Genomic DNA, 23,858 nt, shown 5'->3' with positions numbered 1-23,858 from the left:
CCCTAGGCGCAATCCTGATGTCTCCCTTCAGCCTCCCTCAGCAGTCCATGCCTTGTCCCCACTGCTAGTTAAAGGCAACTCCTCGGGTGTGTGTTCGTTCAGCGACCTGGGGACTGTTCCCATGGGGGCGGGGCCGAGCTCGTTTGAGGCATTCTCATCCGGGCATTCACCAGATGCCTCAACCGCCATCTTTGTTTTGTGCTGAAAGTCGCTATTGACGCCCGTGGACGGCCGGGCGAGGGGAAGTGGCAAGATGGCGGCTCCCAGGGCGGAGGCGTGAGGGCGCAACGGGGGGATTGGGCCGCGGGGCTGGGCGCGCCTGCGCCTGACCCGAGAGCTGCCTGAGTCCAAGCTTAGCGCGCGGCGGACCTGGACCCTCGCCGCGGGGAAGCGCGGGGGTCCTTTAAGAGGCCTCCGCTCACGGAGAAGCCGTGCGAGGGCGGGAGTGGTAATGGGGAGGGGGGGAGACAGTGACGTCGCCCGACTCCGCCCCCTCGCCCGACCGCCGCTGCCGCCATGTTTAGTTGTTACTTCTTCACACAAGATGGCGGCTCCCAGGGAGGAGGCATGAGCGCCCTGCCGTTACCGCTTCTCCTGCCGTACAGTTGCCACTTCGGGGCCTAACTCTGGCTCTTTGGAGCGGCTCCTGTGGGAAGGAGTCATAAGGAGGGAAGCGAGGATCGGACGCTGCCTCGCCTTTGGTTTGCAGTGGAAGAACTGACCCAGGAGGAAGAGAATAGGGGGGAAGGGGGAGTTAGTCTCAAGATGGCGGCTCCCAGGGCGGCAGGCGCAGTCTGAGCAGCAGAGGCGGACTCGGGAGAGAGGTTCGAGACCCCACGAGCTGTACGGCGCGAGTCTCCGAGCAGCCCCCGAGAGTTCGAGTTCGTTCCACTGGCCTCCGGCGCGCCTCTGTCCCTTAGGAGTGTCGAGGCTGTTTCGGGAGCGGCGGCTGCACTAAGCGCTGGGCGGGGAAGCGGGACGGTCTCAAGATGGCGGCTCCCACAATTGTGGTGTGAGCGCCGGCGGGGCTGGGACAACCGCGGTGCTTGTGGCTCCTTTCCACCCGCCCCGGAAGCCGGCCAGTGCAGGGGACTTGGGGGGTGTGGGAACCGGGCCGGGGCTCCGCCATTTCCGGCGGGGGAGGGCTACGACTGAGGAAGGGAGGAGAGAGAGGCGGCTCAAGATGGCGGCTCCCAGGGTCTCCCGCCCGAGCTTGTAAGCGGGAGCGCCCGAGCGAGTAGTCAGGGCGGCGGGACTTGGCGGCCTCCAGCTTCTCGGGGCTAGGCGCTCGAAAGTTCCAGGAGGCTCTTGAAGAGACGGGGTGAGCTAGAAGAAGGGGAAGAGCCGAAGGGAAGGAGGGTAGTTAAGATGGCGGCCTCCATGGAGCCGTCCACCGCTGTGTGAGGAACCGCTTCCCCGTGAGAGCTACCTTAGACGAAAGGGGGTGTGTGTAAGAGGAGTTGGGGGCCTCCCTTCCCGCTTGGTGACTTTTTCCCACTGCGGCCTTTTCGGGAACTATGGCTTCGGCCGTGTCGCCCGCCAACTCGCCAGCGGTGCTCCTGCAGCCTCGCTGGAAGCGAGTGGTGGGCTGGTCGGGTCCAGTGCCCCGGCCCCGCCACGGCCACCGAGCCGTGGCTATCAAGGAACTCATCGTGGTGTTTGGCGGCGGCAACGAGGGGATAGTAGACGAACTGCACGTGTACAACACGGGTGAGTGCAAAGCCCGCTGGGTCCTGGGATCTTTCCCTCCCTCCTCTCCCTCTCCCCCTCCCTCTCCTCCTTTCTTATCCCCTCCGCTCTTGCCTTCTCTCCCTCCTCCCTTTCCTCCCTCTCCCTTCGCACTGATCGGCTCTCTTCTCTGTTTCGCGACCCTTTGCTCAGCCTGGCGTCTCTGCTTTTTCCTTCTCTCTCCCCGTTCTTCCACTGCCCCTCCCCCTCGGCTCTCCTGTATTTGAGGAGTGCTTTTCATTATCCGAGAGAAATTCTGTAGTCCGGTTGGTGAGGGGGCGGGGGCGTCGTCGGCGTTGACTTCAGACACACACCGTTACCCCGCCGGGCGGGCGGGCTGGCGGATGCGTCCCTTTGGCGCAGGCAGAGTCCCACCTCCTTCCTCCTCGTGCGCCTGCTCAGCTCTTCATCTTTGATGCTTATTCGGGAGAAATGACAGCTTCTAGATCACGGATGAGGGCCAGAATGGAGCACTCTAATCCCGACCTGGGGGCGTTGTGTGCCCTGTTGGGTAACCGTCTCGGAGGTCGTGCAGTAGCCTTGGTCACTCCCAGATAGGGCGGCATTGCTGTCTCCCCCTTTCGCCATTTACTTCTGTAGTGTTTTTCTCCTCAGGTTGCTTTTTTTCTTGATCTAGGGCCCTCCAGTGTAGGAGGTGAAATCCAGTGATCCGTAGTGGGCTAGGTGGGCCCTTACCTCTCCTCCTCCTGTGAGGTCGATGTTACCCTGCGCGTTTTCATACGTCCCCCAAACCCAGGGTGTTGTTGATTGGGAGGAGTATGATTCCTCCGGACACAGATGCGGTGCACTGCGCGCTCCTTGCCCAGCGTCCTTGCTAGTTCTCGGACTGGGCCGCATCCTCCTGCGGCCTCTTGCCCATAGTGGCCTCTTTGGCTTGCTTTGCACACCGTGTTGCTGCCTGTTGAAGGGACATTGGCCCACAGCACCTCGCCTTGCTGGGAGGGAGGGGCTAGGCATTCTCCCTGAGGCCAGTGGGCCTGCGTGCACTCCTCTCGGGGAGAGCCTGAGAGACTAAGACACGGGGGGGGGGGGGGGGGGGNCTGCGTGTGCACACACACCCACACACCTGTCAGTGGTCTTTTAGAAAGTTCCCCTCTGCAGTTCGGGTTGGTGGTGGCCAGGAGCTGTTTTCCAGCTCTTCCCCCTGGCATCACATCCAGCAGAGTCCATTTGCTCCAGGTCCATTCTTTCCCAGGGCTCTGGCAATACCAGGTCCTTGAATCTGGGCACATCCTCCCAGCTTTGAGGTTGCTCTGGGGTGGGGACCTGGCGCCCAAGGGAGAAGGTGGTTAGCGGGGTGAGGGTTCGGTGCTCCCCTCTCCCTCCCCTGAGGCGGAGAGTGCAGCTTTGTCTGCTCCCTGTAGGGTTGTTGCCCCACCAAGTTGACTTTCAAAGGCTGGGGGGTTGCTGGTGACCCTTTGCACTCCGGGTCTCAGCACCTGTTGCCTCCAGCGAGGCTGGGCTGGTTGGTGGTGCTCTGTGCCAGCTCAGACAGCTGCGGTGGCGGCAGTTAGCTCAGTAAGGTAAGGCTGAGGGGCAGGGCTGTTTTTAGAGAGGCCACTGCCCTGAGCAGAACCTTCTAAACTCCTTGGACTGCCTTTATTCTCATAAGGCCTGGAGCAGACTCCTTAACAGGGAAATACAATTTTAGAAAGTAGGACAGGGGCCTAATTATCATCAGCTCTAAAGTCTACTGCTTCCAGGGGCTTCTGCATATTCATTAGTTTATTAAAATGAATTAGCCACTTTGGCGTGCATTCATTCCTCATCTGCAAGGGTATGTCGTGTAATAGAGGGTAACCAGCCTTCTAAAGGGCTGCAGCCCTGGATCCGTCCAGGTTAGCAGTTTGGCAACTGCGCTAGTCAACTCCTCAGGCGACTTCTCAGGAGAGCCACTAGCAGACCCAACTCCCCGTTGCTCACCAAGTGTTTACTCATTATTTGCACAGAGCAGGAATTTGTCCTGCGTTTGGTGGCTGCTCATGGTTCTCGTAGCTGCGAGGTTCTTGCGTTCTCCTCGGGAAAGATGGGGCTTAGTGTTGCCCTCTGCTACCAGTGGGGGCACAGACGCAGGTGCCTGTGAGCCTTAGCTGTTGCCTCGACAGCTGCCCTTCTGCTTACCGTTGTTTTGTTTTAAATCAGGTCAGAGCATATCCTCCTTACGCCTCTTCTCTTGCACTTTTCCTTCTGTGGGATGAGAGAGCTGATCTGGCCGGAAGCTTTCCCTGTTGCTAAGATAAACGGCTCCAGGGGGTGCGTTCGGGGAGTGCGTGAGCACTTGCTGTCTTGGTTAGCTCAGTGATCTGGGGGTGACATTTGAAGGGTGTGTGTTCTTCCTCTTTGCGACAGCTATCACAGCAGCTGTGGGACACTTGACTGGCCTTTGGGAGGTCTTAGGGTGGCTGTTGTCCTTGGCCTTAGGAAATTTTATCTCCGAGTAGCAAAGTGGATTACGGAGAGGACGTGGTACTGAAGGTGGGGTGTGCCCTGGCAAGAGGAGGGTGTGGCTGGTCAGCAAACCAGTTGCCCAGGGCCGGTCTGCCTCAGTGGTTCTTTAACATCTGGTGACTGTTACGGCTGCAAGGAGCCTTGGAAGTTCCACTATCCTTGCTTTTGCCCATGAGGAAATTGGGGTCTGAGAGGGGAAGTGACAGGTCTAGGGTCACCCTGCCAGCTGGTGGTAGGGTCACGTGGGAGCGCTTGGAGTACCGATCTTCTGGACACAGCTGGGTCGTCTCTTCCTTCAGTTAACGGGCACAGGCTACCGCCTTGGAAACACCTTCCTGTGCCTCTGTCCCTGTAGTTAATTGGCTGCTAAGTTAGGCTCCTCTCAAATCTGTTCCCCCTCCATTCTGAGACCTCCTCTCTTCTAACTTGGCTCTTGCAGTCACTTCCTGATTGGCCCTGTTAGTTTCATTTGTCAGGAAATCCTGTTCACCCTTCAAGGCCTGGCTTCAAATTCACCTTTTCTGAAAAGCCCCCTCTGCCAGGTTGCCCTGTTCTGTGCTCCCAAGGCTCAGGCATGCTGCAGACGTGTCCCGGGCCGCTCTTCTCATCGTGAGCGGTTGACTGGGAGTTGGCGGATGAGAGCGGTCTTCTCTGTGCCTCCCGGCGCTTGGCATTGCGTCTGCCACACAGGAAGCGCCCTGACGTGACAGAGTGAACAGAAAGGCCACCGGTGGCCTGTCTCCCCAACTGTGTGGTATCGTCTCTAGGGGGTGATGCATAGAGGTTGACAGGAGTGACTGCAGATGGAGTTGGCGAGTGTGGAAAGGGGTGGGGCAGCTGATAAAACCCAGAAGCTGCGGTTTCAGGCTTGCCGAGGGGAGAGAAGATGGAGTCATGTTTCTGGTCATCCCATGAAGGGTCCCGTGTGCAGGTGGCCTCCTCTCCTTAAACCCCCTCCCAGTGGAGCGCACTGACAAGCCAGAGCGAATGGAGAATGCGGGATCCAGAGGTTGGGTTACAAGATGCTCTGCTCGATGAGCTAGGGATTACGTGTGATTACAGGGCAACTGAGAGCAGCCGGTGTGTTTGAGACGCCGGCTGTGCCATCTCACGGGCAGAACTGGGGCTGTGGCTTCATACCAGAAACGGTGCTGCCTGACAGACTGCTCTCAACAGCGGTGTGGAGGGCTCCTGCCCCGAGTGTTCTAGAACAAGATCAGCTCCTCTTAAATGAGCTGGTGATCGTGAGCTCTTGGGACGTCACAGGTCACTTCCAGCCTGGCCAGCTGGGCCCGCGGTGGGAAAGCTGTGGGTTGATCCTGTTTGCCATGTAGTTTTGCCACAGCCCTGACTGCTGGCCCCATTATGGCCCCATAGCTATGTGCAGCAGCCATGAGGGTACTCAAGAGAGTGAGGGTGGCGGATGGCTCCCTGTACGTGGGGCTCTTGGGGGGGGTTACCTAGTGATTACTTTTAAGTTGGTGACGAGGTTCTTGTCTGTGTCTGTTTTGCTCTGTGACCTCAGGTCTAAGTTAGTCACTTCCCCTCCTGGGCTCTGTTCCTTTATCAGCTGAGGGGGCTTGGCCGAGGCAGCCTCCAAGGCTTCTTTCCGCTTTTATCTCGGTAACTCGGATGGAAACCTGTCTCTTCCCATGTGTGCGTGGTGGTTTACCTCGACGGAGAAAGCTGCTGCCGCTTTTATCTCGGTAAATCGGATGGAACCCTGTCTCTTCCCATGTGTGCGTGGTGGTTTACCTCGACGGAGAAAGCTGCTGCCGTTCTTGGTTGGTTTTTTGCAGTAGGGATGACGGTGAGGCAGTGAGCTGGGACCCAGGGTCTGGGTGCAGGCGTGCTGCACCTTGGCCAGGAAAGTGGCAGGCAGGGGGAGGGAGCGGAGGAGGAGGGTTGCTCCTGGGCCTCCTGGAGTCCCAGCAACTCCACTGAACCATGGAGGAGGGGTAGGTGGGGCGGGGGAGGATCAGCAGCCTGTTCCAAACCAACCTGTAGAGTTTGGGTTGCAGTGAGCGACAGGGGCACTTTTACCCCAGGGAAGGCTGTAACTCTCTCAGGAGGTACAATGTGCTTTTGGATGAGGGCGGGCCTTTTGGGTGACGTGTATGCCGGGCTTTCTACCTGCTTACTACCTGCGGTGCAGGAGAGATTATCAGTGACCAAGGACATGCCTATCCACAAAGGCTGAGCAGCAGTTGAGTGGGTGAGGCCTCCCAAGGCCCTCCCCACAGGACGATCCTAACCCCCCTTTGGACTCCAGGGCTGCTCCTTTCATGCTCAGGTCCCTTGCCCACCCACTGGGTGTCTCAGTCTCAAGTCACTCACATTTGACCAAAAGCAGTTTAGGGGCGTGGAATCAGATTTGCGTCTGGCGCCCAGTTTGAGGTTTTTGGAGAGAGTGTGGTGTGTTGTTTAGGGACAGTCCTTTATTTTTTTTATTTTTGTTTTAAGATTTTATTTATTTATTTGACAGAGAGAGACACACAGCGAGAGAGGGAACACAAGCAGGGGGAGCGGGAGAGGAAGAAGCAGGCTCCCAGTGGAGGAGCCTGACGTGGGGCTCGATCCCAGATCGCTGGGATCACGCCCTGAGCCGAAGGCAGACGCTTAACGACTGCGCTACCCAGGCGCCCCTAGGGACAGTCCTTTAAATAACGTGTAATGAAAAGGATCCCTCAAAAGAGGAGGATGTGTGCCCTCTGACTTTTCTGGGAGGCCCTGGCATGGCAGGTGTACGGGGAGCTGAACCCTGGACACAAGCCTGAAGTGAGGGGAAGAGCAGGGTGCTGGGTGGAGCAAAGGAGGGCTCCTCATTCACCCTCTTCTTTGGTGGTGGCCTCCCCACCCCACCCCCACTTAGAGGTGATGGATTTGGGGAAAGCTTTTGCAGCCACCACTTCTGGCTTTCAGGAATGTTCTAGATCCGTATGGGTGTGACATGAGAAGAAAGGTGGGTGGTGTGGACCATCACCTAGGAGACGCCAGCAGAGATTGATTCTTGTCCCCCTGGCTCTCCTCAGCCAGCAGGCTGGGCTGCGGTGATTGGCCTCCCTCAACTGCCCACCTCCTGCCACCAGCACCTGTAGGGAGGGAGGGCACTGACTGGCCACAGTCAATCTTTGCGCCACTTAGAGGTTTAGCCCTGCGCCCCCAGGAAGAGGTACACAGGGCCACTGAGAGGGTATTTTGGGTGTTAAACATTTCTTTCCAGTGTTGGACCCAGTGAGCAGTAGGGGAAGAAAGTCAGTGGCCACATTCCCGAAAGCTAATGAGTTATCTTGGTTAGTGACTTCCAGCTCATTGAGAAGACCTTGATGAGAAGCCGGGTGATTGCAGGCCGTTTCGAGGGGACCTCTGAGGTCACGGGGCTTCGAAGATGGCTTGGATGGAGGGCCGGCCCCTCCTTTCTCGGACCACGCTTTGCAGGCTGCTGCATTTGGGGAGTACGAGGAGTGGGGCACTGAGTTCTGCTTCCTTTCCTTCCCCAGCAACTAACCAGTGGTTCATCCCAGCTGTGAGAGGGGACATTCCCCCCGGGTGTGCAGCCTATGGCTTCGTGTGTGACGGGACTCGCCTGCTGGTGTTTGGCGGGATGGTGGAGTATGGGAAATACAGCAACGACCTCTATGAGCTCCAGGTAATGGCCCACAGTGTGCTCCCAATGTTTAGGGGCGAGGGGAGGCTGCCCAGGACCTTCCTACTCCATTCAGGTGCCTGCCTGCCCCCTGACCGGCTCCTCCCTCCATGACAAATGGCCCAGGCCCTGACGGTGACCAGCTCATCCCGGATTCAATCCCTGAGTCTTGATTTTGCAGGCAAGCCGGTGGGAATGGAAGAGACTCAAAGCAAAGACGCCCAAAAATGGGCCCCCTCCATGTCCTCGGCTTGGGCACAGCTTCTCCCTTGTGGGCAACAAATGCTACCTGTTTGGGGGTCTGGCCAACGATAGCGAGGACCCCAAGAATAACATTCCAAGGTGAGGCTTTGTCGTCTTCACGTGGAATCATGAGGGCGGGTGTGCTTAGCCACATACCAGCCAACCCCGCCGTGCCAAGTCTCTTTATTCTGTGAAATGAGAGGGTGATGCTAGATGCCCTGTAAGGAGCTTTCTGGCTATAAGGTCTCTAACTCAGAGGAGGTGGCATGGCAGGAGGGCTGGGCCAGGAGGTAGAAACCCTCCGTGCCTTCAGCTGGTCCCTGTTCCTCAGACCAAGTTAGAGCCAGCGCTTTCCTTCCTAGCCTTTGCTGCCTGCAGGCTTAGCGACGGTATTTTCTAAGGTTGGTGGCCAGGTGCCTTTCTGAAGTCTGAAGGTAGTCCCAAACCGGCACCCCCTTTTACCCCAGGAGGCCTTACTATGCCCAGTTTTGTGTGTGAGGCAACCCAGCACCCCCTATCCTACTGCTCGTCTTGGACTCACACTCATCCTTGGCAGCTTCTGGCAGCCCCTTCTCAGGTCCAGGGGTAAAAGAACTTGCAGTTCATGTAGACTTAGCCCCCTCTGTCTCCCAAGGAGTCGGCTGTCCACCCCAAGAAGCTGGTGAGGCCTCTGGTGCATGGAGTCAGGGCTTGCCATAACTGACCTTTTTTCTCCAGGTACCTGAATGACTTATACATCCTGGAATTGCGGCCGGGCTCCGGAGTGGTAGCCTGGGACATCCCCATCACTTACGGCGTCCTGCCTCCACCCCGGGAGTCACATACTGCTGTGGTCTACACTGAGAAAGACAATAAGAAGTCCAAGCTGGTGATCTATGGAGGGATGAGTGGCTGCAGACTGGGGGACCTCTGGACCCTGGACATTGGTAAGACATGGGTGCAGCTATTCCAGCAGCCTTGGTGCGAAGCTAGTCTATTGGGCGGCTGGCGTGGGGTGGGGAGATGGGGTGAGCCTGTCGCTTAGCTGCTGCTCCTCCTTGCGGCATGTGGGAGCAGGACCCTGTTGGCAGCTGTGCTCTTTGCCCTGAGCTTGTGGCATTGCTTTTAAGAAAGAGCAAGGCTCAGTTAGCTGAGTTGGTCTGCTCTCTCAGAGGAGGATAAGGGGAGGGGGTAAAGGCCTTTCTAGGATGGAATTGGCTAGATGAAGTGGCATTCGTCCCTGTCTATTCGTCAGTGATCAGACTGTAATGGGAGTGACGCACCTTGGTCTCTCAGTCAAACGGGATGTTGAGAGACCATGAGACCGCCAGGGGCTACTTGGGCTTGTACCCAGCCTGGTGTCAGGAGTGGTTGGAACAAGGTCAGGTTTTTGGCATGAAGGAAGGCCGAGGGGAGGAGATGGCTGCAGAGTTACGTTGTCCTGTAGATCAGTGTTAGCACGCAAAGGAAACCGTGTCCCATGAGCGAAATTCCTAGCAACACCGCGCTTCCCAGCGCTCGGTCCGTTGACAGCGGAGGTGGTATGGGGGTGAACGCATTTCGTGGCGAGCAGGGCACGAAGTGCAGTGCCTTTGAGGACGCGCTTTCCGCTCCTTCCCGAAGCCCTGAGAGCAGTGCTGGCTCACAGCAGATGCTCAGTAAGCGTCGGAAGAGATGGACTTGCCAGGATACTGAACTCGAGCTTGGGAAATGCCGGCACCTGCTGACCAGAGGGCCTCTTGTGGACTGTAGGGAGGCCAGGCAAGGAATTCTTGGACTTGGTGGGCACCCACCTCTTAGAGCCTTACCTGCATCTGGGGACTATCCTCTGGGGCAGAGGCCCCGTGTCTGACCTAGTGGAGGTGACCCTCCCTTCTCCATTGCTCTGCACAGAGACTCTGACATGGAATAAGCCCAGTCTCAGCGGGGTGGCACCTCTTCCTCGAAGTCTTCACTCAGCCACGACCATAGGAAACAAGTGAGTAGCTGGCCATGGTTTTTTCTCTTCCTAGCCCACCCCTGCCCCTAAAGGCTCTCAGTTTTGTTCCTGCAATTCCTAAGGCCTGAGGAGGCCTCTTTCTGGCCGGGCTGGCCTTCTGCAGCCCCGGCTTTCTGTTACGACCCCAGGAGACCGAGACAGACTCGGGGTAGAGGGGCGCAGACTGTTCTAGAAACTCTCCACAAGCAGCTGGGTTTGTTTGTCAACACCAAGGTCCCAAAGCGCATATGAGAGCGATGGGGACTGAGGTGAGCTTTAGATGAGCTAAGTAACGGTGCCACGTGGTGGAGGTGACACAGTTCTTGTGAGGGCTGAGCCACCAAGGAGAGGGCTGCATCAAGAGCTTTCCTGCATCTCGGGTGACTCTCCTGGGGAGAGCTGGAGGACCAAGCGTGGTTAGAACTTTCTGGATGGAAGAGGTGGCCTCTAGCTTGGCACCTCCTCTACAACCCTCTCCTACTCTTCCCTCCCCCGTCCCAGAATGTACGTGTTTGGTGGCTGGGTGCCTCTCGTCATGGATGACGTCAAAGTGGCCACACACGAGAAGGAGTGGAAGTGTACCAACACACTGGCTTGTCTCAACCTGGGTATGGCCTCCTCGGGCTCAGAGTGGCCTGCGGAGGGCTGCAGGAGGCTGGCCCTCCGCAGTCCCCAGAGCTCTGTGGGGTGTGCAGGGAGCGAAGCTGCTTCTGTGGCCCGTGCTTCTGGAATCCACGAGAAGTAGCCACTGGTCAGAGCGCTCTGAGGGATGCTCCTCGCTTTCATTGTTTGAATAGGCTCTTTTCCTACACGTGGCCCGACATCTGAAAGTACAAAAGCTTAACCGTGCAGAGCCTCCCTCCCGCCCTCCGTTCTGCAGAGGCAGCCATGTTGGTGGCTTGTCATCTGCCCCGCAGGGACTTTTGTACATCTACAAGCATTGTTTGTAGGTTCCTTTATAAACAAACACACACAACGGCAGCCTGCTCTCCGCAGCGCCACGCCGCTGCCTGGCCTTTTCGGTTTACTCTGTCTTAGAGACCATCCCATCCCATCCCTGCACGGCGAGCGGCCTCATTCTTTTGAATTGCTATCAAGGTGTTGAGACTTGTACAGACGCTGCTCCGTGAGTATCCGTGCACTGTTCTCGCCTACGTGCAAGTGCATCTGAAGGGTAAAGACCCAGAGGTAGAATCACTGTCGAAGGCCGTGGCCAAGCTGCCCTGCACCGGGGCTGTACCCACGTAGGTGCCCCCGGCAGTGCTGGCACATGGCCCTTCATTGAGTCCGATAGGTGACTGACTCTCCCTGCTCCCCCCCCCACCCCGGGCCCGCCCCNTGCGTTTCTCTTATTTTGAGTGAGGGTATGTATTTCTCCTTAGATCCTTCTGTCTCCTTTTCCGTAACTTGCGTTCCTCTTTGTCCATCTCTTTCTATAGGCTCTTGTGTTCTTTGATGTGTGAGAAGTGAAACTTTTGGCTGTGCGTTTCAAATAGTTTTCCCAGTGTGTAGCCTGTGGTTTATAATTTTATCTTTCGTGGTCTTTTTGCCATACTGAGTTATTTTTCATTTGTTTGTTTTTAATTCAGTAATCTTTGATGACTTCCTGTTTTTAATTCCCCATCCCTGACAGCGAAAGGCCAAAGGGCCACTGGGGGTTGTGGGTTCTTCTGCCCCCTTGCTGACCTCCCCTTCCCACCCTCCCCAGATACCATGGCCTGGGAGACCATCCTGATGGACACGCTGGAGGACAATATTCCTCGGGCCCGAGCTGGCCACTGCGCCGTGGCCATCAATACCCGCCTATACATATGGAGTGGGCGTGATGGCTACCGAAAGGCCTGGAACAACCAGGTCTGCTGCAAGGACCTCTGGTACCTGGAGACAGGTAAGGCAGCCAGATAGGGGTCATAGGCCACCACAGCGCAGCTGAGCCCCAGGGTGGGGCCTTATGCCATGACTCCTTCTCACCAGCTGCACTCTCTTACAGAAAAGCCACCACCCCCGGCCCGGGTACAGCTGGTACGAGCCAACACCAACTCCCTGGAGGTGAGCTGGGGGGCAGTGGCGACAGCCGACAGTTACCTTCTGCAGCTCCAGAAATATGACATTCCTGCCACGGCTGCTACTGCCACCTCCCCCACACCCAATCCAGTCCCGTCTGTGCCTGCCAACCCTCCCAAGAGCCCTGCCCCAGCAGCAGCCGCACCTGCTGTGCAGCCGCTGACCCAAGTAGGCATCACGCTCCTGCCCCAGGCTGCCACTGCACCCCCGACCACCACCACCATCCAGGTTTTGCCGACTGTGCCTGGCAGCTCGATTTCCGTGCCCACTGCAGCCAGGACTCAAGGTGAGCTGGGGGCCTGGCACTTTACCTGAGGGTAGGGGCTAGCCCACCAGGAGATGGTGTGCCTGAGTGAGGGCTGTTGAAGACAGCACGCCTGATGGTCATTAGCACTGGCTCGGCCGCTGAGTGCTGGGGCTGGGAGAAAGCTCAGTCGTGCCCGTGGCGACAGTCCCTGAGGGTGTCTGGAAGGACCAGATGTGAAGCACAAGCGGGGCATGGAAGCACTTCGTGTTTGCACACTGAACACAACAGAGGCCTGGGACTCTGCTGATGGCCACCTACTTCCCTCACCAGGTGTTCCCGCTGTTCTCAAAGTCACCGGTCCTCAGGCGACAACAGGAACCCCATTGGTCACCATGCGACCTGCCAGCCAGGCTGGGAAAGCCCCTGTCACCGTGACCTCCCTTCCTGCAGGCGTGCGAATGGTTGTGCCAACGCAGAGTGCCCAGGGGACGGTGAGGGGCCGTTGGGTAGGGCGGGACTTCCTGGCAATCGATGGTCCCAGCTGGGCTTAAACTGCACCCAGCCCGGGCTTTTCTCAGCTGTGAAGCACTAAGGAGGGAAGCTGTCATTACTGAGTTGATAGAAATTAATAAGCTAATGCCTCAGAAGGACCTCCCTGCTGTCTGAATCTCATTCACAGAAGGGTATCTTAAATGTGAACTTTCTTGTTTGGAAGCCTGAGGGGAGAATCTAGCCAGCTGGGGTTTGACCCAGGGCCAGGAGGAGAGAGCTGTATCTGACTCCGTAGTCTTTAGAAAAGATCTTGAGCTTCTGGCAGACACTTGCTGCTGGGTTCCTGCCCTTGGCCAGTGGCAGGAAGGCCAGGCTGGAGCTGAGAGATGCTGCCGGGAGGAATGCTGGGCCTGGAGGGGAGGCTCCCTGGGCAGGGCTGAGCTTCTTGCTGAGTTCTGCTGAAGTCTCTGGAGCAGGGGGCTAGGTGGCCTCAATGCTGCGCTGTCTGGGCTCATGCTCCCTGTGCCCGCTGCAGGTGATTGGCAGCAGCCCACAGATGAGCGGCATGGCCGCCCTGGCAGCCGCAGCTGCCGCCACACAGAAGATCCCTCCTTCCTCGGCGCCCACGGTGCTGAGTGTCCCAGCAGGCACCACCATCGTCAAAACCGTGGCCGTGACACCTGGTACCACCACCCTCCCAGCTACTGTAAAGGTGGCCTCCTCGCCAGTCATGGTGAGCATTCCTCGGGCCTGATTCTGAGCCAGCAGCCCGGGGGTGGGGGCCTTCTGGGCACTGTGATAAGACAGTGGTCACTCCTTCCGGGCTTTGGAGCAACCTGCAGGGCTGCTGGCCCGTAACTGCTGCTTGCCGTGGGCTGTCAAACAAGCGGTTACATTTGGGGCCGTGACAGCCTTAGGCTAGGTGTGCGGTCTGTCAGTGTCCTCCCTTGCTTCACTAAAGGAAAGGTAAACCAAACCGAGGCGTTCTGCGGGTGGGTTGGTGGGGGGAGGTAGGAGAGCAAGCAGGTGGGGGTGGGAGCTGTGGGCCTGCCAGGACATTCTGGGTGGGGGCTCAGACTCTTTGTCCCGCTCATTGGCTCGTCTCTGCCCCTTCAAGGTGAGCAACCCAGCCACTCGAATGCTGAAGACTGCAGCCGCCCAGGTGGGGACGTCAGTCTCCTCTGCTGCCAACACATCCACCCGCCCCATCATCACAGTCCACAAGTCCGGGACTGTGACAGTGGCCCAGCAAGCCCAGGTGGTGACCACGGTGGTGGGTGGAGTCACCAAGACCATCACCCTGGTGAAGAGCCCCATCTCTGTCCCAGGAGGCAGTGCTCTGGTGAGTGACAGGCACCATCCTGCTGCATGTGACAGCTACCAGGTTGTGGTGCTGCCCTGGGCCTGTGCCAGGAGAGCCCCACCCCAAGCCATGCTTTCGACTGGTTTCCAGATCACTCCTTGCTCCATCCTTTCCTTCTTAGATTTCCAACCTGGGCAAAGTGATGTCAGTGGTTCAGACCAAACCGGTTCAGACTTCGGCAGTCACAGGCCAGGCATCTACGGGCCCAGTGACTCAGATTATCCAGGTGAGCTTGTGGGCCCCAGACTCTGACACAGGTGAGGGGGCATTGGGCTCACGTCCCTGCTTAGAGAAGATCTCTCAAGCACGTGTGGCACAGAGAGTCCTGTGGCTTGGTCCCATCTCTCCCAGTCTTCAGAACATTCCCTGAGCCGCTCGGGCCACCAGTAGAGAGTGGCCAGAGCAGACTTGGCGTCAGACGTTCCATTCTGGCACTGATGCCAGTTCACCTTGCCCTCAACCTGTTTTGCTCTTGCAGACCAAAGGGCCCCTACCGGCCGGGACCATCCTGAAGCTAGTGACCTCAGCAGATGGCAAACCCACCACCATCATCACTACCACGCAGGCCAGCGGGGCTGGGACTAAGCCCACCATCCTGGGCATCAGCAGCGTGTCCCCGAGCACCACCAAGCCTGGCACAACCACCATCATCAAGACCATCCCTATGTCGGCCATCATCACGCAGGCTGGTGCCACAGGTAGGGCATGGACGAGGAGCCGTGTCAGGAGGCTAATGCCGCATGGGCGGGCGGAGGCTGGGCTGCGGTGGGCTCTTGGTTTTGTTCTGCTTTTCCTCTCTCCTCCTCTCCTTGCCTTTTGTTTCGCGTTTGTAGAGAGGTGGCAGGGGTGTGGCTATCATTGGTACTTGGTATGAATCAAGGGGTGGTGGGTGGGAGGAACTACTTGCAAGAGGGCGCGAGGGAAATGGGCAAGGGGCACTGACAGAGAGGAGCCCCTGAGGCCAAGCTGCCCCTCTCCTGCCCAGGCGTGAGCAGCAGTCCTGGCATCAAGTCCCCCATCACCATTATCACCACCAAGGTGATGACTTCAGGAACTGGAGCACCTGCCAAAATCATTACAGCTGTCCCTAAAATCGCCACTGGCCACGGGCAGCAAGGAGTGACTCAGGTGAGGCATGACTGGCTCCCGCCTCGCCCCAGCGTCCAGCGCGGAACACTAGCAGGCCACGCGTGTCCTCCCGAGGGGCCCGGAAGGGGGTGGCACAGGGTCTGGGCAACCTTGGAGTGACATGGGGGTGCTTTCCTCTGGCATTCCAGGTGGTGCTAAAGGGGGCCCCTGGACAGCCGGGCACCATCCTCCGCACCGTGCCCATGGGGGGTGTCCGCCTGGTCACTCCTGTCACTGTCTCTGCCGTCAAGCCAGCTGTCACCACGTTGGTTGTGAAGGGCACCACAGGTGTGTAGCCTAGATGCTGGGCCCGCCTTTCCATGGGCTCCGGTGCCCGCTCCCAGCCTTCTGTTCCCCTGGGGTGTGCTCCAGAGCTCCCCGTGTCCTGGCCCCAGCAAGGGAAAAGCTGCTGGCAGGGGAAAGGCCCCAGCCGTGGGCCTTACCCCGCCCCTGCCCCCTCCCCCTCCAGGCGTCACAACCCTTGGCACAGTGACAGGCACCGTTTCCACCAGCCTTGCTGGAGCTGGGGGCCACAGTACCAGTGCCTCCCTGGCCACACCCATCACCACCTTGGGCACCATCGCCACCCTCTCAAGCCAAGTGATCAACCCCACTGCCATCACCGTGTCGGCTGCACAGACCACGCTGACGGCGGCTGGCGGGCTCACCACCCCCACCATCACCATGCAGGTAAGACAGCTGGGAGAGCGCAGGGGTGGGTGGGCGCGTGTCCAGGACTCCGTGTGTGCGTGGGTGAGCCACAGCCCGAGGCTTCTGCTTTTCATCTTGGGGCCACGCGCCAGGCCCTCTTTTCCTCACCCGCGTGGCCGGGGGGAGAGGGGGGCGCTTCCCTGCTATACCACTGTGATTCTTGGTCGCCGTCCGACAGTCTGTTGTGTCAAGACGTTAGGGCTTAGACAGTTCTAGTGTTTGAACGCTGGGCAGACGTTTTCTCTTACAACGTAGAAGATGCAGCGGTTTCTCTTCTTGAATAGTGTTTTTCTCTTCGTACATTTTAAGCTGAATTCGTGCAAGTAGCAAAGCGTCTGTTGCGGGCCTTTGTGTGGTGCAGGGTCAGCGGGGCTCCCTCCCTGACCAAGGGCTGGCCCCAGCCTCCGACCTGACCCTACAGCCCCTTCCCAGTCCCCACAGCCTTTGAGGTGAAGCTGTGCCTCTTCCTTGGTCCCTGAGCAAGTCTGGGGGTCAGAGGGAGAGCAGGTCCTGGGTTTATCAGGGCTCCCACTTGAGGAGCTGAGTGGGTGGTCCCCACCAGCATGGGTGACACAATAGGATGGCGGGAGGGACAGACAGGCAGGAAGTTACAGAAGTAACCCTTCTCGTCTGTCATCCTCTCTAGCCTGTCTCCCAGCCTACCCAGGTGACTCTCATCACGGCACCCAGTGGCGTCGAGGCCCAGCCTGTGCATGACCTCCCCGTGTCCATTCTGGCCTCGCCTACTACAGAGCAGCCCACGGCCACAGTCACCATTGCTGACTCGGGCCAGGGTGAGGTGCAGCCGGGCACCGTGACGCTGGTGTGCTCCAACCCACCCTGTGAGACGCACGAGACGGGCACCACCAACACGGCCACCACCACTCTTGTGGCTAACCTCGGGGGGCAGCCCCAGCCCACCCAAGTGCAATTCGTCTGTGACAGACAGGAGGCAGCTGCTTCTCTCGTGACCTCAGCGGTAGGGCAGCAGAACGGCAGCGTGGTTCGCGTCTGCTCTAATCCACCCTGTGAGACCCACGAGACAGGCACCACCAACACAGCCACCACCGCCACGTCCAACATGGCCGGGCAGCACAGCTGCTCCAACCCGCCCTGCGAGACCCACGAGACCGGCACCACCAGCACCGCCACCACCGCCATGTCCAGCATTGGCGCCGGCCAGCAGCGAGATGCCCGGCGTGCCTGCGTGGCCGGCACCACTCCCGCCGTGATCCGGGTCAGTGTGGCTGCTGGGGCATCAGAGGGAGCCCAGGGTTCCGTCAAGCCCTTGTGCCAAACCCGCCAGACCAGCGTGACCAGCACCACTATGACTGTGATGGCCACTGGAGCGGCCCCGTGCTCAGCTGGCCCGCTCCTTGGGCCGGGCCTGGCAGTGGAGGCCGGCAGCCGCAGCACCACATTCGTGCAGCTGGCTCCTGTGAGTGGCCAGGTCAGACCCGGCGTCCCCGGAGGCAAGGACGGCCCCGTGGCTGGCCTGAGTCCGCTGGTGTCCATGGGGCGCCAGCTGGAGGCCCATCACACCCACACAACCAACACCCCCACCACGGTCCGTTCCGCCATGGGTGCCGGGGAGCCCAGCGAGGCACGGGGGACCCCCACGCCCACATATGAGAGCTCACCTGGCACCACCGTGACTGTGACAGCCCTGGAGGCGCTGCTGTGCCCCTCGGCCACCGTAACCCAAGTCTGCTCCAACCCGCCCTGCGAGACCCACGAGACCGGCACCGCCACCACCGCCACTACCTCGAATGAAAGCAGCACCCAGCGGGTCTGCTCCAACCCGCCCTGCGAGACCCACGAGACAGGCACCACCCACACACCCACCACAGCCACCTCCAGTGGGGGTGCAGGCCAGCCCGAGGGTGGGCAGCAGCCCCCTGCTGGCCGCCCCTGTGAGACACACCAGACCACTTCCACTGGTACCACCATGTCAGTCAGTGTGGGTTCCCTGCTCCCCGATACAGTTCCCTCCCACAGGACCCTAGAGTCCGGCTTGGAGGTGGCAGCACCGGCCACCGTCACCCCCCAGGCTGGTGCTTCGTTGCTGGCTCCTTTCCCGACACAGAGGGTCTGCTCCAACCCCCCCTGTGAGACGCACGAGACAGGCACCACACACACGGCCACCACCGTCACCTCCAACATGAGCTCGAACCAAGGTGAGTGAAGACACCGGCCTGGCATTAGTTGTCTCCCGGAGCCCAGGGCTCAAAGGCTGAGGGGAGTGGTGACTAAAAGATCCACCTAGCCAGAGGCCAGTAGTTAGATTTCTTGGGGCTCAATGTCCCAGCGGGGGTTGGGGTACTCCAGGAGACTGTGTTCCCTGGGGGCAAAGCCAACTAGAGGCCCTGGGGCTCCTGCTGCCCTGTGCCGCTGTCCGCCACGTGCACACATGCACACACAGGTCCCTGCTGGCCTAGTACTTGTCATCCTTTTCTCTGCTTGCCCCCCCCCCACAGATCCCCCACCAGCTGCCAGTGACCAGGGAGAGGTGGAGAGCACCCAGGGTGACAGCGTGAACATCACCAGCTCCAGTGCCGTTACAACGACCGTGTCCTCCACACTGACACGGGCTGTGACCACTGTGACACAGTCCACACCAGTCCCAGGCCCCTCGGTGCCGGTAAGAGCCCCAGGAGGATCCCCCGTGCCTCCTCTCTGCTGCCCACAGCATTTTCGGCGTGTGCTGTTCCAGACTTGGACACCAGGTGTCACTCTCACGCCAGGCACAGGGCTGCTTTTTGTCCCTCTTCCAGACCTGACCGTAGAAGTGCAACCTGGGGCATCATAGGGCAGGAGGCAGGCGTCTCCCAGGCCCCAGCGTCTCGGTGACGCTTTGATTTTTGTAGCAGTTTCCCATGGCTTGTCGTTTGGCTATAACCTGTACGAGTGACACGGCAGGAGTCGGAGTGCCCCTTTGGTTAGACCAGGATGCCTCTCTGAGGATAGGTGAAAATCCCAGCAGGTCCCAAGGGTCTCCCGTCTTGCTGCACCCCCTCCCCCCCATTGCTCAGTCACCTGCTGCCCTTCCCCCATCAGATGGGGTGATGCTGGCCACGGAGAGTGAAAATCCAGGTCTCCAGAGAAAGATGAAGGCTGCCTGATTCTAGCCGCTCTCTCCTCCCCTCTGACGGGAGCTTCTCTCCCTTTCTAGAAGATCTCATCAATGACTGAGGCTACCCCAGGGGCTCTGACCACCGAAGTCCCCATCCCGGCCACGATAACAGTGACCATAGCCAACACAGAAACTTCTGACATGCCCTTCTCTGCTGTTGACATCCTGCAGCCCCCAGAGGAACTCCAGGCCTCGCCAGGGCCTCGCCAGCAGCTGCCGCCACGGCAACTCCTGCAGCCCGCCTCCGCACCCCTGATGGGGGAGTCCGCCGAGGTCCTGTCAGCCTCCCAGACCCCTGAGCTCCAAGCCGCCGTGGATCTGAGCAGTACAGGGGACCCGTCTTCGGGGCAGGAGCCTGCCAGCTCAGCTGTGGTGGCCACTGTGGTGGTCCAGCCGCCCCCGCCCACACAGTCTGAAGTAGACCAGTTGTCCCTTCCCCAAGAGCTGATGGCGGAGGCCCAGGCGGGCACCACCACCCTCATGGTGACGGGGCTCACCCCTGAGGAGTTGGCGGTGACTGCGGCTGCCGAAGCGGCTGCCCAGGCCGCAGCCACGGAGGAGGCCCAGGCGCTGGCCATCCAGGCGGTGCTCCAGGCCGCGCAGCAGGCCGTCATGGGTAGGTGCTGGCGGGGGCGCAGCTAGCTTCAGCGTCTTCCATCCAGGCCGGATGGGAGCTCTGAGGGGCAGCTGGGCCCCTCGGGAGGAGCCAAGGACATGGGGCCCTGGAGCCTCTCACTGACAGCCCTGACTGGGTGGCTACAGTGACGGCAGCCCGAGAAGAGGAGGCCTGCTCCCTGCCAGGGTGGCACGAGTCAGACGTGACTAGGAGGGCAGACCCAGTGGTTGGGCTGGACTTAGCACCCAAGAAGTAGGCAGACCCCTTGGTACGGGGAGGGCAGGGTACAGGTGGGCCAGGAAGTGAGGCCCACGGCCATCACAGCTGCCCCTAGGGGACTCCAGGCTGGGGTGGGGGGTGGGGAGCGGAGCTGGGCCGGCCCGGCTGGCACTCCTTTTGAGTAGCGTCTCTTTCCCCACCCCCTGGAGCAGGCACCGGGGAGCCCATGGACACGTCTGAGGCAGCAGCAGCTGTGACACAGGCGGAGCTGGGCCACCTGTCGGCTGAGGGCCAGGAGGGCCAGGCCACCACCATCCCCATCGTGCTGACGCAGCAGGAGCTGGCGGCCCTGGTGCAGCAGCAGCAGCAGCTGCAGGAGGCACAGGCCCAGCAGCAGCACCACCACCTCCCCACCGAGGCCCTGGCCCCTGCCGACAGCCTCAACGACCCGACCATCGAGAGCAACTGCCTCAATGAGCTGGCCGCGGCCGTCCCCAGCACCGTGGCCCTGCTGCCCTCCACAGCCACCGAGAGTAAGCGGGAGGGGCCCCCGGCTACGTGCACCTCTCCTGCGGCACTGCCCCCCTCCCCCCCGGCCCGGGAGCTGTGCTGACTGGGGGGAGGTGGTCGGGGGGGGGGGCGAGCATTTGGGCCCTTCCATGCAGAGATGACCAGTGCAGTCTGGCTCAAGGGAAGAGCTCCCCACATAGAAGCCGGGTCTCTGGGGCCGCTCCCACTGACGTCTGTCTTCCTCACAGGCCTGGCTCCATCCAACACATTTGTGGCCCCCCAGCCCGTGGTGGTAGCCAGCCCTGCAAAGCTGCAGGCTGCAGCTACCCTGACTGAAGTGGCCAATGGCATCGAGTCCCTGGGTGTGGTGAGTCTGGTGTGATGGGGTTTCAGGGGATGCTGCTTCTGGGCCCCAGAGGCTGAGAGTTTGATTTTTCCTTCCCATCTTCCAGAAGCCAGACCTACCGCCCCCGCCCAGCAAAGCGCCTGTGAAGAAGGAGAACCAGTGGTTTGATGTGGGGGTCATTAAGGGTACCAATGTAATGGTGACACACTATTTCCTGCCACCAGATGATACTGTCCCTTCTGATGTAAGTTTTTCTGGGAGCCAGTGCCCTCGGGTGGGTGGACCCTGGCCATGAGGCAGGTATTGGGGCTCGGGGGAACTTCTGAAGCTCCGCAGGGGGTACTCTCCATCTTGAGGACAGCCAGGTGTAGAGCCTTCTCGACACACTTCCTTTTCCTGTGGCCCTCGAAGCCGCAAAGAAGCCCAGTGTCAGTCCCCTCTTGCCGGCGCTGCCCTTCGGCCCTGTCCCCAGGGTGGGAGACTGCTCTGCCAGTCCTGGAGCCCGACCCCAGAGCTGCTCTTGACAGTGGGGTTTAGGTCCCCTTTTTCTCTCTCTCTCTCCCTGTTCTTCCGGCCTCTTTCCCCAGGATGACTCGGGCACCGTCCCTGACTACAACCAGCTGAAGAAGCAAGAGCTGCAGCCGGGCACAGCCTATAAGTTCCGAGTTGCTGGGATCAACGCCTGTGGCCGGGGGCCCTTCAGCGAGATCTCAGCTTTTAAGACATGTCTGCCTGGTTTCCCAGGGGCCCCCTGTGCCATTAAAATAAGCAAAGTGAGTCTTGCCATGGGGTGACCCTGTGCCCAGCTGGAGTAGAGCAGGCCTAGCCTGAGTCCATACACTGCGAGCTCCCTTCTGTGCCGGCCAGGTCTGGGGTGGAGCTTCTGGTCCTGTCACCCCAGCAACTGGTCCTTCCCCTCCCCGTCTTCATTCTCCCCCTCTCTGACATCGCAGCTAGTGTTCAGTGAGGGTCTGTTAACCTGCCACGTTCAACATGCTTTTTTATCCAATCCTTCAACATCCTGAGGAGGTCTGGGATCTGATGAGGAAACTGAGGCACCAAGAGGCTAAGTGCCAAGTCACACAGTCGGTGGCAGAGCACGTGAAGGGAGGCTGTGCTTTGAGTCCCTGTTCTTGTTATTTCATCGTTCTGTCAGGTGGCCTTCCAGGTCGGGGCAGATGAGGCCATGTTCTCAGAGCTCCTTGCATCTGCCATGAAATAGCTCTGTTGTGTCAGGAAGAGGGGTGAGGTGCGAGCAGTCGGTTCTGGGAGTTGCGAAGTGTTCTCGCTCCTCTGTTCCTGGACAGGCAGAGTGAGATAGTCACAAAGGCCACAGACAGCATGGCTTGACCTCTGGCCCCTTGGTTCTAGAGTCCAGATGGTGCTCACCTCACCTGGGAGCCGCCGTCTGTGACCTCTGGCAAGATCATCGAGTACTCGGTGTACCTGGCCATCCAGAGCTCGCAGGCCGGTGGCGAGCCGAAGAGTTCCACCCCGGCCCAGCTGGCCTTCATGCGGGTGTACTGTGGGCCCAGCCCCTCCTGCCTGGTGCAGTCCTCCAGCCTCTCCAACGCCCACATCGACTACACCACCAAGCCCGCCATCATCTTCCGCATTGCCGCCCGCAATGAGAAGGGCTATGGCCCGGCCACCCAAGTGAGGTGGTTGCAAGGTGGGTGTCGTTCGGGAGGCTCCTTGGGCAAGCATCACGTGAGGTGGGGTGACCCGACTCCAAGCTGGACTTCAGAGCTTTACAGTTGAGGGAGCTGAGGGAGATGACCTAGGGTGGGTGCTATGGATGGGTCTCGTGGGGACACCTCACCTCATCTGTGGGTTCGGGGAAAGCTTTCCAGGGGTGTTTGAGGTCAGATGAGGAACTGTAAGAACTTGAGGTACAGGGCAAGGCCCAAGTCCAGGGGGCATGGTGGGGAATGGACGCCCCAGGATGCCCTGTCCGGCTTCACGCCAGTTGCCATGAGGCCAACCAGAGAGAACAGTGAGGGCCTCTAACCTGGGCCTGGGGCGACCGCAAGAGGTGGCACACACTGGAGGGGCCGTCACTCTCCGCAGGCTTCCGTAGGGTGTGGCAGGGTGCCTCTGTCCTCTCCACTCTTGTTCTCTTGGCCTGTGTGGGCTGCTGTGTGGCTGAGGTCGGCCTGCCCTCCCACCTTGCCGAGCTGCTTACCACTCTGTCTTTCCTTTCAGAAACCAGTAAAGACAGCTCTGGCGCCAAGCCAGCCAGCAAGCGGCCCATGTCCTCTCCGGAAATGTAAGCAGGAAGCCCCTTTCTGGAACCTTCTAAGGCTGGGGGTAGACGGCTGCTGGGAGGAAGCAGCGGTAGACATAGCATAGCTCGTCTCTTTCAAAGCATCGGTGGGGGCTGCTCACAGGGTGTGAGCTTGTGTGAAGTGCCGGCCGGAGGCCCGCAGTGAGGTCCGCCTGTGGTTTCCCAGCATCGTCAGGGCCCACGCTGACACTTTCTCTTTCCTTTTCCTTGCCTTCGAAGGAAATCCGCTCCAAAGAAATCTAAGGCAGATGGTCAGTGAGAGGCAGCTCCCCTGCACCTGGATTCTTCGCCAGACCCCCCCTTCTGCTTCAGGAACGCCGCCTGCCAGGGCCCACCCATCCTACCCACCCGGCGCTCACACTTCACCCTCAGGAGCCCCTGGCCGCCACTCATTCTCTGCCCTCTCTGGTTTTAAAATAATCTCAAGAAAGCACATTTTACCATTGCCGTGGGAGGAAGCAGAACGCAGATCTGGAAGAGCAGTGAGCAAGTGAGACAAGCGTGCCTTCCTCTCCTCTTCTCCCTACCAGTGCCCTCCACGGGGAGCTGAGCAAGCCCAGAACTCTGCGGCCCTCGGGGAAGCTTGACACCTCAGACGAAGCGGACGAGACGCAGAGAACGGCGTGCGCGCGCCTCCAGCAGCCACGCGCCTTTGCAGTCTGTCACCTTGCTTCTGAGCGGGCAGCCGAGGGCGGGAGG

At 59.7% G+C, this 23,858-nt stretch overlaps 1 protein-coding gene across 7 annotated transcripts; it reads left to right on the top strand.

Moving 5' to 3' along the window:
- Positions 1-86: 86 nt before the first annotated feature.
- Positions 87-23,576, top strand: HCFC1 (host cell factor C1). 7 transcript variants are annotated; one of them, XM_034648809.1, is made up of 27 exons: positions 87-1,710; positions 7,698-7,846; positions 8,025-8,185; positions 8,804-9,012; positions 9,959-10,043; positions 10,545-10,651; positions 11,752-11,931; positions 12,034-12,092; positions 12,336-12,393; positions 12,685-12,845; positions 13,382-13,579; positions 13,964-14,188; positions 14,331-14,435; positions 14,688-14,907; positions 15,195-15,337; positions 15,487-15,625; positions 15,807-16,027; positions 16,695-18,225; positions 18,526-18,689; positions 19,353-19,797; positions 20,226-20,549; positions 20,775-20,893; positions 20,979-21,116; positions 21,460-21,645; positions 22,244-22,544; positions 23,078-23,141; positions 23,379-23,576. In XM_034648809.1, the coding sequence occupies exons 1-27, from the start codon at positions 1,518-1,520 to the stop codon at positions 23,416-23,418; spliced, it is 5,925 nt and encodes a 1,974-aa protein (XP_034504700.1). In that variant the 5' UTR covers positions 87-1,517; the 3' UTR covers positions 23,419-23,576. The 7 variants fall into 7 exon arrangements, with proteins under 7 accessions (XP_034504700.1, XP_011235037.2, XP_034504697.1 ...); XM_011236735.3 differs by having other exon boundaries at positions 12,034-12,393; positions 20,229-20,549; XM_034648806.1 differs by having other exon boundaries at positions 12,034-12,393.
- The last annotated feature ends 282 nt before the right edge of the window (positions 23,577-23,858 follow it).

This window comes from Ailuropoda melanoleuca, chromosome X (assembly GCF_002007445.2).
Source record: "Ailuropoda melanoleuca isolate Jingjing chromosome X, ASM200744v2, whole genome shotgun sequence".
NCBI lineage: Eukaryota > Metazoa > Chordata > Mammalia > Carnivora > Ursidae > Ailuropoda > Ailuropoda melanoleuca.
This window is presented reverse-complemented; position numbering and strand designations above follow the sequence as displayed.